This window comes from Diceros bicornis, chromosome 26 (assembly GCF_020826845.1).
Source record: "Diceros bicornis minor isolate mBicDic1 chromosome 26, mDicBic1.mat.cur, whole genome shotgun sequence".
NCBI classification, from domain to species: Eukaryota; Metazoa; Chordata; class Mammalia; order Perissodactyla; family Rhinocerotidae; genus Diceros; species Diceros bicornis.
The window spans coordinates 32,971,403-32,987,376 of NC_080765.1; the positions used below are offsets into that span (position 1 = coordinate 32,971,403).

The following is a 15,974-nucleotide window of genomic DNA, read 5'->3' on the forward strand; positions in this document are numbered from 1 at the left end:
TTTACTCTTGATTAATGTCAAATATATCAGACTCTCCCTCCCAGGATTTGGGAATTGCGACTCAGAGACCTCTGCGCAGTCTTCACAGAGTTTATGTGAACTTGGGGCTGTTAAGGCAGAAGCAGACAAAATCACGGGCAAGTGTGAGGTGCAGGTTCCAGGGAGAGAGAAACAGCAAGCACGAAGCTCGCAGGCTGGAACATGCTAGGTGTGCTCAGGGAGCAGAAAGGAAGGCAGTGACAGTGGAAATGTCAGGAGACGGGGTTGGATTGGACGATCCTGGGAAGCCTGGTCCACACATGATAAGGAGGCTGAGTGTGTATTCTAAGCGGCAAGAGGAAACACCGGAGGAGGAGGGGGTGTTTAAGCAGGAAAACGACAAGGTCAATTTCCTTTCCCAGAAGCTGGCTCTGACTGCTGGGTGGACCAGGCTTGGACAAGGGAGGGAGACAGCCAGGAGGCAGTCCTCGCCGTGCGGAGGTGGCGGTGCTTGGGTTAGGCGACGGCTGGTGGGGTGGGGGAGAGAAGAGCAATGATTCCACTCTGCTCCTCTGCACCACGGTTCTTTGTAAAATACGGATTGAGGGTTCCTCTTGTCTTAGGATGATGAAGGTTAACCGAGGTAACGCGTGATAAGGGTTTGGTACAGAGTAAGTTCTCATTAAGTGGCAGTTATTATTGTTATTATTCCCCTAATAATAAAAGAGAGCCCTCACCAAGCTCACATTCCAGCGTAGGAAATAGACAAGGCAGGTAGTAAAAATAAAGTGCTAGGACTGAGAGCGCCGATAGAGGGCGCTGTGGCAAGCCATGTGCCTCCCTTTGACACAAAGCAACCTATGGAATCAAGGATTCCGTTTTTGGTTCTGCTTTCTGGCCTGCTCGCCATCTTTCTGTCTGAATTTCTGTTTGTCCGGCTGCCAGCCAGACTTCTTCCTCTTCTATTTCCTTCAGACAGGAGATTTTTGAGATCTTTTCCGGAAGAACGACCCTATTTTTATTCTTGTCAAATTAGGCCTCTCCTGGGAGGAAGGAGTCTCCTTAGGGAGTCTGGGTTCATTGCTCAGCCCTGCGGAGAGCCTGAGGCCTCAGCTGCTCAGGGTGCAGACCCAGCCCAGGGCCAGGTGCCAGGGGAGACCAGCAGGAGGGAGATGAGCGCCCGGAGTCCTGAGGCTCCTCCCCGGGGCCCCAGCCCAGTGACCGCCACCTCCACCCCACTCTATCTTCCATTTGTAGAGAAAATGGGTGCTATCCATCCCCGCCCAGATCTGTAGGCTGGAATCCGGGGCTGGGAGGTGGTCTCTAGTGAGGAAGGGAAGAGGGAGGCATTGTCTCAAGACAGAAACAGCCATCATTTGTTGACATTCCTCTGTGCCATAGACTTTAAGGTAATTTTTAAAAATTTGTGCATGTATAGGTAATATGTCTATGCAGTATTAAAAAAAGGGTAATCAGTAAATAACTCCCCTTGTCCTGAGATATACTGTGCATTTAAAATCATATACATATTCTTGTTCTTTCTTTACCTAAATGGTAGCTTACCTGATACACTTCCACACCTTTTTTCACTTAATTATACACACATACGTGGAACTTTCTCTGTGTCTACATATAGAGCTATATAATAGCTGTACATATGTGTCAAAATTTATTTAACCAGCCTCCTATCTATGGACATTCAGGCTGCTCCCAGCCTTTGCTAGTCCAAACAACATTGCAAGGAATATCCTTGTACAAATGTCATTGTTTGTATTGCAGAATGTAAAATTTTTATGTAGTTGAATTTATCGTGCCTTTGGCTGCTGGGTTTGTGTCCAACTTAGTAAGACCTTCCTCTCTCTGATACTTAAAACACCTTTTTTTTTTTTTAGTACTTTCATGGTTTTACTTTTTACATTTATATCTTTGTTTGGATTTTCATTTGTGTAAATGTGAGGTTGGCATCCAGATTAGGGCTGTTTTCCCCCCAGATGCTCTGCCAGGCGCTTGAGGTGATTAATCTCACCACAGCCCGGGGACCTGGTAATATATCCCCATTTGATAGGTGAGAAATCAGAGGCTCAGAGAGGTTGAGGCGTGTGGCCCAGCTCACTTGGGGAATAATTGGAAACTAGGTTCCAATTGGAAACCCAGTGACCCTGCCCTTAATTACAATACAAATAGCCTTTATTTTGAACCAAGCAATTCTTTTTTAAAAAAACTAATCTTTCTATTGTGGAATAGTTTTAGAGTTACAGAAAATTTTGAGAATAGTATAGAGAGTTTCCATACACCGTAGACTCAGTTTCTCTGACTATTAGTATTTTCCATCAGTATGGTACCTTTTTCATAGTAGATGAACCAATGTTGACACATCATTATTATCTAAAGGCTGCACTTTATTCAGATTTGCTTAGTTGTTACTTTTTTCTGTCCCATGTCCCCATCCCAGCTACCACATTACACTAGTGGTCATGTCTCCTCAGGCTGCTCTTGGCTGTGACAGTTTCTCAGACTTTCCTTGTTTTGATGACCTTGATAGTTTTGTGGAGCTGATCAGGTATCCTGTAGAATGTCCCTCGATTGGGGTTTGTCTGATGTTTTTCTTAGGATTAGACTGGGGTTATGGGTTTTGGGGAGAAAGATCCCATAGGGAAAGTGTCATTCTTATCACATCATATTGAGGGTGCGTACCATCAACATGACTTACCACTGTGGATGTTGACCTTGGTCATCTGTCTGAGAGTTTCTCAGGTGTTATCCAGGCAGGGTTACTTGCATCCTCCCCCCTTCTGTCCTCTTTGGAAGGAAGTCACTTTGTGCAGCCCACACTTAAAGAGTGGGGAGTGATGTTACCAAACCAGGTTCATTTTGCCCGTCGCAAGAAAAGCCAATCACCCAGACAATCAGTTTGCAGCAGAGAAAGGGTTTATTCACAAGGCAGCCAAGCGAGGAGATGGGAGAACAAATCTCAAATCTGCCTCCCCCAAAAATGAGGATTAGGGATATTTATGGGATAAAGGGGTTGGGTGGTCTGAAGTGTGGAGATAGATGATTGGAGGAGAGGAGGAGTGAGGTAACTGATGACCTGTGCAAGCGTGGCCAAGCTTCATAGCTCTTCACAGGACGCAGGTTCACAAAACGGCAGCGTTACCATGATCTGAGGGTGGAGTTTTCAGTTCCTTGAGGTCAGAGGTCACCTATCGATACCTGCAACCGGTTGGTGGGTTGGCGGTCTCTACCTGCTTGAACCGGACAGGGGTCAACTCTTAGTTCCTGAAAAACAACTCAAGCATCCCTTACCACGGTGACCCAAGCATGAGGGATGTCATCTATAGGAACCTAGCGGGAGTCAGATAATATATTGCCTAAGCAGCACAGCTAACAAGGGGCGGGTGAATAACTAAAAGCTACAATTAATAACTAAGAAACTTTACTTACTAGCTACCTAATCATTAATGGCTAACTGTCCACAGGTTTTAATTATGCCCCACCTCCTTGAAGTATCTATATAAATTATTTGGAATTCTTCTGCACAGGAGATTTATCGGCACTTCCCCATTTAGTATTTATTTAGTTTGGCAATTACTTGTATTATATACAAGTATATATACAGTTACATTTAATTATTTGGCATCGATTTATATTTGGCATTTACTTTTAATTTGATGTTTTGAGACAAATACGCCATGTAGTGAAAATCCTCACGCCTTTCACATCCAGCCCCCCAGCTCCGCACTGGAAGGGTATCTTACGCATTTACAGACAGGCACAAACACATTCTTTTTATTCCTTTTTGGACCCAAATGGTAACCTGCTGGATACACACTTTTGGCGTCTGGGTTATTTCAATTACACACTTTTCGGTTTACGAAGACACCTGGGAGGCGGCGCCTTCTCACGGCCGCTGGACGCCGTCGCGCGCCTCCCGGGCGCTGCAGCCGGCCTCCCCGGCTGCCCCGGCGGCGCGCGCGCGGGGGTCCCGCGGCGGCGGGCGTGGGGAGCGCCGCCCCGGCCCCGCCCCGCCCCTGTGACGTCGGCGGGACCTGGAATCCCGGCTCCGGGCGGGCGGCCGGCGAGGCGGCGGCGGTGCCGAGCGCGTCTCCGGCGGCCTCCGCGGGGCGCGGGGCGCGGGGCGCGGCCATGAGCGAGTCCAGCGCCAGCGCGCTCCCGCCCGGCCGGCCCGGCGGGCGGCCCTTCGCGCACCAAGGTAGGCGGCGGGCACCGCGCTCCGGCCGGCCCGGCTCCTTCCCTCCTCCCCGCCCGGCCCCCTGCCTTTGGGGGAAAGCGATCTTTCTCGTTCCTGCTCCCCCTCCTCCAGCCCATCCTCATCCAGGTCACAGGGCGCATGCCCTGCCGCAAGGAGCACTGGAGTGGGAGTCCCGACCGTAGTGGGTTTGCCTTCCCGTTCCTGGCCGGTCTGGGGATCCTGGGCCGGTCTCCAACTCTATCTGTTAAATGAAAAGATCGTGAGATCCCCGCCAGCCCTCACATTCTGGTACGAGGTGCCTGCCTCCCAGACATTTCCGCCTTTACAATTAGACGGGCTGGGAACTGAATTCTGCCTCTGGCTGTTTAGTGCTGTGTGATCTTTGGTAAGTGGCTTGCCTTCTCTGAGCCTCAAGGTCTTCAGCGGGAAAATGGGAATCGGATGTTGTTGGGATTCGTGGAGAGAAAAATGTGTGAAGTGCCAGCACAGTACATAGAAAGACACAATGAATGGTAGCCGGCCAAGTACTATATTTTCTTAGGTAAAAGTTACAGTGAAGTACGGCTTTGTGAACTTTTACATAAATGTGTACAGCCACCACCCAGTCAAGATAGAAAACTTGCCAGCACCCTGGCGGGCTTCCTTGTAGCGTTTGTAGCTTAGTTTGCCCCTAGCAAAAGACTAGAGCCTGCTGTGAGCTTCATCTGCAGCATTTTCTCTATTTCAATTTGAGAACAGAGATTTTGTTACAAGGATTTACAGTGGAACATGACTGTAGATTTGGGCATTGGCCCTTTCTGATTGGATTGTTCTCAACATTTAAAAGAAGAAGAAAAGACATCTAGAGAGACCCAAACTGGGGGAACTTGCTCCAGAAATAGAAAACAGAAGTCAGATCAGGTTTGATGCTAATTTTTTCCCAGCTTGTTATTAATACTGCTGTCATCAGCTCAATTTCAGCCTTTCAATAATGTGCATTCACGTATTTTTCTAATTGGTTTCTATTTATCTTCCTCCTGTTTTAGCACAATCCATCACATTTAACATGCCAGCCCTAGTTTCGCATACAGAGGGCGTGAGATTCTTCTTTCTTGGATCTTTGCTAGGTGTTTAAGGGGGGGTCTCTAAGCATCTTTTTCTGGGTATCATAGGTGACCCCTGTGACTGAAAGGTCTCCCCCATCCCTCGACAGATGATGTTTTATGACATTGTACCCACCGGCCTGGGTGGCTCAGAAGGGACCATATTTGTAACTTTGTAGCACTTTCTAAACCATGTCCTGCTGTATGGGCATCATGGAAGATAGCTGAAGTGGGGCAGGAGATGAAGGGGCCTGGTTTACAAAGTGGGGAATGTGCATCCTTCTAAAGGATAAAACAGTTCACACCACTCTCCTTCTTAATTAAAACTTTCCAGTGGCTTCCCACGGCTCTGAGAACAAACGCAGGCTTTTCCGTGGTGGCCAACGGGCCTTATGATTGGACCCCTCTCCAGGCCCGCCCCGGGTCATCCCCTATGACCTTCCCTTAACCCATCCTGCTCCAGCTACACTGACTGGCTTCCCATTCCCCCTACTTATCAAGGTCGTTTCTGCCTCAGGGCCTTTGCATCTGCTCTTCTCTTTGATCTTCATATGGCAGCCTCTTCCTCCTCCTATCAGGTCTCTGCTCAAGTGTCACGGCAGAGAGGCAGCCCTCTGGAGCCATCTTGTCTAAAGAAGTGCCCCCCGCCTCTCTTCCCCTGATCAGTGGCCTTGCCTATTCCTTCACAGCACTTTCCACCACTGAAGTCATCTGGTTTGGTTGTTCCCTTGTTCATTGGCTGTTTCTCCTTCTCGAATGTGGGTGCCATGAACAGCAGTGGCTTTGTCTTTTTCCCTAGGACCTAGAACAGTGTCTGGCACATGGTAGACACTAAATATGTGTTCAATGAATGAATGAATAAATGAAACGTCCCCGCAGCCACACTGGTTGTGAGGCTAGACTCTGGTTTCCCAGATGCAATCTTCGTTTTCCCATTTACTGGTGTTGTCTGAGTAAGGCTCGGTGCCTCAGTTTCCCTATGTGTTAAATGGAGATAATGATAGTGTCTGTTTCAGGGGGTCATTATGAGGATTAAGAGAGTTAATTTACATAAAGAACTTAGTAAGTGCTTGTATTAGTTATCTAGGCTGTGTAACAAATTACCCCAAAACTTAGTGTCTTAGAACAATAAAAATCATTTCTCTCACGGTTTCTGTGGGTCGGGAATTTGGGAGTGACCTCTCCAGGTGTTTCCGGCTCAGGGTCTCTCGTGAGGTTGCAGTGTCAGCCAGGGATGCACTCATCCGAAGGCTTGCCTGGGGCTGGAGGATCCCTTCCCAGATGACTTGCTGCCATGGGTGGCGCTCGACACTGGCTGTTGGCGGGAGGCCTCAGTTGCTCTCCAGGGAGCCTCCCGGAGGCTTGGCACATGGCGGCTGGCTCCCCCTGGAGCAGATGATCCAGGAGAGAGCAGGACAGAAGCTGTGATATCCTTTACGATCTGGTCTCGGAAATCACGCTGTGTTATTTCTGCAGTATCTTATTGGTCACATGGGTCTGCCCTGTTCAGTGTGGAAGGGCCTAGATAAGGGCTTGAATGGCAAGATACTGCAGGGAGAGCATCACTGGGGGCCGTCCTGGAGACTGGCTACCACGGGCCGGGGGAGTGTTCACTGTTGTTGCTAAGTCTCTGCCTCCCCTGCTAGACAAGCTCCAGCAGGGCAGGGGCTGGGCCTGGTTGGCTCACCGCTGCGTCCCAATGCTCAGCACAGTGCTTGGTGCATAGTAGGCCTTCAACAGATATCAGTTGAGTGGATGCTCTTCATGATTTGGCTGCTGTCTTAGCTCCCTATTGCCCCCACACCTGCCTGATGGTCCCCACACTGCTTCTTGAACCCGCAAACCTCCTTCTGTTCCCTCTACCATGGGGGCCATTGTCTTACTTCCTTAGAAGGCATACCCCACTTCTCTTCTTTCCGTCTGCTGTCACTTCCTCCCAGAAGCCTTCCCTGACCACCTCCCCTCCCGCAGTTTGGACTTCGTGCCCCTTCTCCGTGCCCACGCAGCCCGCTGGCCTCGCCCTGTCAAAGTATTCCTTGAACTGTATTCTTGAGTCTCTCACGTTGTATTGTTTTTAAGAGCAGGGATTTTGAAATTGAGCAGACCAGAGTTCAGACACTGACTTAGCCTCTTAAGCTGTACGGCCTTGAGCAAGTTACTTCCTTTTCTGAGCCTCAGTTTCCCCATCTACCAAGTGGGGGCTCTGATAGGAGTAAAGGCTGGAGGGCCACCTTGTCCCAGGGCCTCTCGAGAGGATTGTCGCTCTGAGCCGGCCTCTGCCGACCTCCCCAGCCTCCCCCCAGGCCCGGCCCCCCGCTAGTCCCTCGCAGCGTTTCCCTTCTCAGGTCTTGGCAGCCGCTGTTCCCTCTGCCTGGCACGCCCTGCACTCTGCCCTTCTGCGGCTGACTCCTCAGGCTTCTGATCTCAGCTTGAATGTCACCTCCTCCAAGAGGCAAAGACCCCGCCCTGTTTCAAGTCCCTGCAGGAGACATTTTGCCCACCTCAGCCCCTCAGCCCCATGGTGCCTGGCATGTTCTGTGTTTGTCGAATGGAATGACTCTTCATGGCTTTTCCCTTTTGCCAAATGTTTGCAATATTCGAGTCACTAAGTACCTCATACTGGGTCATCTTCTACTAGCATGCATGCAGTGACTTTTTCTCTTATTAAGGCGTAATTCACATAACAAAATCCACCATTTGAAAGTGTGCAGTTCAGCGACGTTTAGCACATTCACAATGTCGTGCAGCCGTCACCTCTATCTAGTTCCGAAATATTTTCATCACCCCCGAAGGAAACCCTGTACCCAGTAATTACCTAGCAATTACTCCCTGTTTCCCCTCCCGCAGCCCTGGCAACCACCCATCTGCATTCCGTCTCTATGGATTTGCCTGTTCTGGACATTTCATGTAGATGGAATCAGACAATATGTGACCTTTTACAACTGGCTTCTTTCACGGAGCATAAGCAATGTTTTCGAGGCTCATCCATGCTGTAGCAGGTATCAGTACTTCCTTCCTTTTTATGGCTGAATAATATTCCATTGTATGGATGTACCACAGTTTGTTTATCCCTCCATCCGTTGATGGACATTTGGATTGTTTCCACCTTTTGGCTATTGGGAAGAATGCAGTTGTGAACATTCAGATGCGAGTTCTTGTTTGAACATCTGTTTTCAGTTCTTTGGGGCATACACCTAGGGGGGGAACTGCTGGATGCTGTGGTAATTCTGTGTCTAACTTCTTGAGGAATGGCCGACCTCAGGGACTCCTGACCCTTCTGTGGGGAGTGACTGTGACCGTTAGCCCATTGTTCAGCGGGGGAGCCGAAGTGACTCAACCGAGATGGCCAGATCACGTCGTGTGACGGCAGGGCAGAATCAAAACCTGTGTGACGGCTGCAGAGCCGCTGGCCTCCCCCCTCTTCCTCGGAGGGCACTGCTCTCCCGAGGGGACCTGGGGAACTCTGACTTGACCCACTTGCCGGAGGGTGGGATTGGTCTGGGCCTTTGGAGCAGGGAACACCTGGAAGGGGAAAGTGATAAAACGATACAGCCCCTTTAGACACCTCCTGTGAGTAGAGTTGGAACTGGATTTTTTGTTGTTAAATGAAGAGAACCTCTGGTGGCAGATTTATGGAGCCTGCCTGGCCCAGGCACGAATCCCAACTTGGCCCGTTATCAGCTCTGTGGCCTTGAGCAAGTCCTGTTACCTCTCTGAGCCTCAGTCCTCTTATCTATAAAATGGGTACGATAATCCCGCCCCTATCTGCTGGGGTCACTGAGAGGATTTAATGAGATGAGCACATCAAAGGCTTAGCACCATGCCTGGCGGGCACTGAGCACTCAAATGGTAGTTGTTAGCATTATTCTTATTCTTATTCTTATTATTTGGGCCCTCTGTAGCCCGAATATGATAAGATTTGATGACTACGTGTGCTGTGTGCCTATACTTTCTGGAGATATGCTATTAGATATTTATATAGTTAGCTGTTCTTTGGCCTGTTTCAATCCAATAGATTGTATTAAACTCGGAGACAAGTAACCGTTCCACCTGCGGTATTTATTTTTCCCCCCTTATCTGCTAAGCCCACTCACCCAGGTCACTCATCACCTTCAAGGCGTCCCAGGAGGGAGGGATCTGCAGTAGGTTTGGACACAGCGAGAGCCGCAAGCCCATTTTCAGGCCACAGCGGCTCTCCAGTGAGCCGGCCCTCAGACTGGAGTGATTTTTTCCCCTCTGTCTCAAAGAGGCCGGGCTCTGCTCAGCAACTCAGACCCGATTCGGCCCAAAGGCCCTCGGTGGTTTCTTTTGTTTTTGTTTTTTTCAGGAAGTGCAGAATTGAGAGGAATAAAAGAGGGAAATGACTTCCCAGTGTTGTAACCTTTGTTGCAATCTGGTTGCTTTTTAAAGGAGCGCTGTTTGGGTGGGGGACCACCCAGATCTTTAGCGGGGGGCTCTGGCCTCCCCCCGCCAAGAGGAGGAGGAAGGGAAATGCTCCTGAGCCACCAGCACCAGGCCCAGGCGTGGGGTCTGGGAGTGAAGGAGGCAGGCAAGGGGCGTGCTTTCACGAAGCTTCTAGTCAGTCACTAAACAGGTAGAGAGGAAAATAGGGTAGTTGCAGCTAACCATCACATCGGAGAAGGGAATAAGCAGGGGATGTGATGGAGAGGGAGGAGGGGCCTGCTTAGATGGAGCCATCGGCAGGGTGTCTCTGAGGAGGGGACTTTTTTTGTTGTTTTTGTTTTGTTGTGTGTGTTTTATTATTATTCTTATTTTTAATTGAGGTAATGTTGGTTTATAACATTATATAAATTTCAGGTGAAGATCATTACATTTCAATTTCTGTGTAGATTACATCATGTTCACCACCCAAAGGCTAGTTACAATCCATCACCACACACATGTGCGAATCACCTCTTTCCCCCTCCTCCCTCCCGCCTTCCTTTCTGGTAACCACCAATCCAATCTCTGCCTCTATGTGTTTGTTGTTGTTATTTTTATCTTCTATTTATGAGTGAGATCATACGGTATTTGACTTTCTCCCTCTGACTTATTTCACTTAGCATAATACCCTCAAGGTCCATCCACGTTGTAGCAAACGGCACAATTTTGTCTTTTTATGGCTGAGTAGTATTCCATTGTGTATATATACCACATCTTCTCTATCCATTCGTCCTTTGATGGGCACTTAGGTTGCTTCCAAGTCTTGGCTATTGTGAATAACGCTGCAGTGAACACAGGGGTGCGTGTATCTTTATGCATTTGTGTTTTCATGTTGTTTGGATAAATACCCAGCAGTGGAATAGCTGGATCGTATGGTAGTTCTATTCTGAATTTTTTGAGGAATCTCCATACTGTTTTCCATAGTGGCTGCACCAGTTTGCACTCCCACCAGCAGTGTATGAGAGTTGCCTTTTCTCCACATCCTCTCCAACACATGTTGTTTCCTGTCTTGTTAATTATAGCCATTCTGACGGGCGTGAGGTGATATCTCATTGTAGTTTTGATTTGCATTTCCCTAATAATTAGTGATGTTGAACATCTTTTCATGTGCCTGTTGGCCATCTGTATATCTGCTTTGGAAAAATAACTGTTCAGATCTTTTGCCCATTTTTTAATTGGGTTGTTATTTTTTTTGTTATTGAGCTGTGTGAGTTCTTTATATATTTTGGAGATTAACCGAGGAGGGGACTTCTGAGTCAAGGCCAAAGGATGTAAAGGAGCCAGTGCAGGTGACTATGACATGCAGATGGAAAGAGCGTTCAGAGGGAGGCCACAGGGAGAGCAAAGGGCTGGAGGTGGGCGTGACCTTGGTGTATCTGAGGAGGCCTCAATCTGGATCCTGGAAGAGGAGGAGACAGGATGGGGTCAGGCGAGCAGGAGCCAGTTCCTAAGGATCTGGTGGGCCCAGGTCAGCTGTTTGATTTTGGACTCAAGCGTGTAACTTTCTTGAATTCCTCACAGCAACTCAATGAAGTAGGTGCTATGTGCCCATTTTACCCCCGTGGAAACTGAGGCTCTGAGAAGTTACTTGACAAACTACTGAGACAGAAGGACATTGATGTTGTGAATCTAGAGTCAGTGTGTCCGTGTATCCGTCTGACAAATGTTTATGCAGCATCTGTGGGCCAGGCCCCATGCTAACTGCCAGGGGTGTCTGATTGAATGAGACATGCTGAGATCTCTGCTCTCATAGTTCAGACCTCCGCTCACCCTTGGGCAAAGTCCTTATCTTCTCAAACTTTCCATATTGCAAAATGAGGGTAATACATAAGAAGGACCTGCGAGATAAAGTAATTGTGAGGATGACAGGAGATAAGTATGTAAAGGTTTTGGCATAATCATGGTGCATGCTCAAGGCTCAGGAAAGGCTAGTTGTAATTATTGCTGCTTCCAGGAATGTTGGAAACCTTTTTTTGGAGAAGTCCTTGCCAAGGAAGAGAAACATTCCGCATAAGGAGTGGCTTGGTCCATAGCAAGAAGATCCGCCACAGCAAATATAAAATCTTCCTGTACGTTTAGTTCGTCAATAAATAACCAGGGTCACAGCCTACACGTGTGTAGCACAATGGGCCGGGCATGGCCCTAAACCAGGGGTGTGCAAACTACTGCCCACAGGCCAAATTGGGGCCGCCACCTAATTTTATAAATAAAGTCTTATTAGGACACGGTCAGCCAGCCCTGTGGTCTAGTGTTAAGATTCGGTGCTCTCATGGCCACAGCACGGGTTCATTTCCTAATCAGGGAACCACATCACCTGGATGTCGGTTGTTGTACTGTGATGGCTGCATGTTGCTGTGATGCAGAAAGCTATGTCACCAGTATTTCAAATACCGGCAGGGTCACTCATGGTGACAGGTTTCAGCAGAGCTTCCAGACTAAGACAGGCTAGGAAGAAGGACCTGGCCACCCACTTCCGAAAAAATTGGCCATGAAAACCCTATGAGCAGCAGCAGAGCACTGTCTGATAGAGTGCCGGAAGGTGAGAGGATGCTGCAGAAAGACAGGGCAGGGTTCCGCTCTGCTGTCCACAGGGTCCTAGGAGTCGGAATCAACTCGACAGCACTAACAACAACAACAGCAAAAATAGCAGTCGTGTGCATTCATTTATGGGTTATGGCTGCTTTTCTGCTACAATGGCAGAGTTGAATAGTTGTGACAGAGACCATGTAGTAAATAGTAAGTACTATCTGGCTCTTTACAGAAGAGGTTTGCTGACTTCTTTTCTAGGCACTTTACATATAATAGCCATCTAACTTCAGGATGGCTGTGCCGGGTGGGAACTACTATCCCCATTTTACAGGTGGGAAGACTGAGGCACAGAATGGTCAAGACACTTGCCAGGTTGCACAGGTGGCACATGGAGCTGGGATTTGAATCTAGGCAGCGGGCTTTGGAGGCTGTGTTCTCAACCATCATGTAGCCTCCTCAGACAGACAGAATCACAGTGACTGCTCCAGACAGCCCACCGGATGCTCTACTGGCTTGAAAAACAGGAGACCTGGGTTCTGGGCCCAGCGTGGCTCTGATTACCCAGTTAGTCACTGCTCCTAAAAACTGTTTGCTCGTCTGGTCATAAAGCCTTGGACTCAGCCAATGCCCAGGCCCCACCCAGGTGCCAGGTGGGTGACTCATGGGTGTCCTCCCAGCCCTGCAGTTCTGAAGTCTGGCAGATGGAAGAGCCTCCCAAGGGCCCTCGCTCCTCCCCTCTCAGACTAGGCTCTGGGCTCCTGTGAATGAGGCCCGTCCACATTGTCCAATTCACTAGCCACATGTGGCTATGGAATTGTAAATTTAAGACAGTCTGATGAAATTAAAAATTCACTTCCTCACTCTCACCAGCCACATTTCACTTGCTCAGTAGTAATTGGTCAATGCTGATAAAGAACATGTCCACTGTTGCCAAAGGACGGTGCAGCTTGACACATGATGCCCTGGCATGGGACATAGCCATGCCAACCTGCACAGCTCAAGGACAGAAATAGCGACAGGGCTGGCCAGAGAGCTCTTGTTAAATCTGAGTCAGATTATGTCGTTCCTCTGCTCAAAACCCCTCATAGTTCCCACCTTACTCAACTAAAAGCCAAAGTCGTCACTATGGCCCATAGGCCTTGTGTGGTCTGGTCTGTTTCCCCCCAACCTTCTACCCCATCACTCTCCTCCTGCTCCCTCTCCTCCAGCCGCACTGGCCTTGCTTCCTTCCTCGAACTGGCTGGGCAATGTCCTGCCTCAGGGCCTTTGCGCTTGCTCTTCTCCCGGATCACTCTGTGGCTCTTGCCCTCCTTTCCTTCAGGCTTTGCTCAAACCCACCCTGTCTTATCTTTCTCCACACACATCACTATCTGAAATATAGTATTCTCGCTTGTTTACCATCTGTCTCCTCCAGCTAGAAGTCCCATAAAGGCAGGGGAATTTCTGTGTGGTATTCAAGGCTGTGTTCCAGTCTGAGAACAGTGCTTGGCACATAGCAATTGTTTAGTAAATGTTTTCAAGTGACCGAGTATGTGAGTGAATGGATGAATGGGTGGAGGGTGGCCTTTCCAGGAATTAGGGGGTGATGAGTCCCTGGCCTCGGACACTTGGTGGGGATGTCATAGCAGCTTCAACTAGATCCGCTGGACTGTGACCCCTTGATAAGACCCTTTGCTGGCTGTGAGCGCTGATTACTCTGGTGCCCCACGTCGGGTTAGCATCCGAAATAAAAACAACGTCAAACCGTAGACTATGAGTAAAAAGAAGTCCAAAAAGTTCTGAAATCGATGTCTGCACTGCCTTATTGGTGATATCAAACTGGTGTGCACGTGCCATTTGAACATTTCTTGAGAAATAGCAACAAAGCACGTTTCTCGTAGGGCTGGTTTGTAAAGGAAGCAGGGAGAGAGGAATTTCTTCTGGAAATAAGAAGAGTGTAATATATGGTCAACATCTCAACCAATATTTTTTGGCAGCTTTTTTTTTTCTCCTTTAAAATTTTTTTCAATTGTGAAAAAAATATATCACCCCTATAGAAAAGAATCATATTCAGTGCTTACATTCCTTAAATCTTTTTCTCATTTTTTGGTGCCCCTGCTTTGCTGGCGTGCTAAGCACATACTTAGGTCTGCCTGGTGGGTGATCCACTGTTGCCTGTATTTCCAGCACCAAATTCGTTCATTTGTTCATTCATTCACTCAGCAGGTGTTTGTTGAGTATCCACCGTTTGGCAGGTTCCATGCTAGACTCTGGGGACTCAGTGATGAAGGACAGAAATGGGGTCCCTGCCCTCATGGAGGTTACAATCTAATGGGGGGGAGGGTCAGAGACAACACACGAGTAAACAATGAGGGCAGAGGATGGAATAATGACAGGGATGAGTGCAGTGGGGGCGACGCTCATTGAGGAAGGAAGCAAGTCTGCAAACCTTTGTCCTCTCCAGAGTCCCAGCCCCTGGCCCAGAGTCCTGTGCAGAGAGGGGCGCCATGCAAGTTGTCAGACAGAACCAATTCCCATGGTAGCTGGCGAGATGCCTGGACCAGATGACCCAGAAGGTCCCAGAGTTTCCATGATTCCGTGAGTAGGAAGTGAACCCAGCACCAAATACGGTTGGGCTAGGTTCTTGGCAAGCCCGTGAGGGAGGCTGGTGGTGGTTTTAGTGCCATTTAGGTCACAGTTGGTCTGTGCCCCCCTCCTGGGAGTGTTTGTGCCCATTGGTAGGATTTTGTGTCCTGTGGAAAGAGCTGCTGAGAAAGTTGGGATCTAAGCATGCTCTGCAGATGCGTCCGCCTCTGCCCTTTCATTCCTTCCTTCTTCATTTGGAGGGCCTTCTGTGAGCAAGACACTGCTCTCAGCCTCAGAGAGACTAACTTTGTCCTTAACCTGGAAGAATACCAGAGACCAGAGAAGAGTTAGGCCTGCCCCTGCCCCCACACCTCCCGTAATTACCTAGTCATCTTCCCACCTAAATAATCTCCTCATTGCTAAAATCGGGCTCTGATGGCCACCAGATTCTAAGCATTTCTAGGTGGAGGCCCCACGATATCTGAGATATGCTCCAGCCTCCCGTGCGTACAGTCGACAGGTAGCCCGCATGCTGAGCACAGGACTGAAGCGGCCATGCTGGGGACACTCAGGTGGACCGACTCAGGAGAATGTCTGACAGTAGCTATAATGAGACATTCTTGTTCTCTAAGGATGAGAAAACCGAGGCTCGGAGAGGTGACGCAGGCTGCTTTTCTGAGAAGCGGCAGAACCAGGAATCTCTCTTATCATCAAAGCCTTGGGCAAGCCGCCATCTCTCTGGGCCTCAGTTTCCCTGTGGAAAAGCCAGGGCAGTGACGCCTTCTCCTGGAAGCGACCTCTGCAGGTCAGGGTGAGACGTCGGGTGATGGCACGCTTTGAAAAGTGTGTGGTCCTGTGTGAAAACAGTTGGAGGTGGATCCTAGTTATAAAAATAATGGGGCCTGTGTTCAAAAGCATGGTGGTGATTTTTTTTTTTTTATTTTGAAGTTGGAGAACTTCCCAGGAATATCTGAAAAGGAAAAATCATTCCTCTTCGAGAATGGCCATTTTGAAAATGCAGTTTTTTTAGGGACTGTGTCATTACGAAATGTGAAATAGGACATATTCTGCCCGTGGAATGTATGCGAGAACAAACAAATCGTTACTTTAATTAGCACGGCATTTTAGTGTTCGGGAAGCACTTTCCATGGCCCGTTGAATTGTTT

The 15,974-nt window shown here is 48.7% G+C and overlaps 1 protein-coding gene across 2 annotated transcripts in view; it reads left to right on the top strand.

Moving 5' to 3' along the window:
* Positions 1-4,107: 4,107 nt before the first annotated feature.
* Positions 4,108-15,974, top strand: part of TMC7 (transmembrane channel like 7) — a 51,729-nt gene continuing 39,862 nt past the window's right edge. For both annotated transcript variants that reach the window (XM_058569952.1, XM_058569953.1), the window contains exon 1: positions 4,108-4,189. In XM_058569952.1, coding sequence (XP_058425935.1) covers positions 4,123-4,189 — 67 coding nt within the window. In that variant the 5' untranslated portion in view covers positions 4,108-4,122. The remainder of the gene's footprint in view (positions 4,190-15,974) is intronic.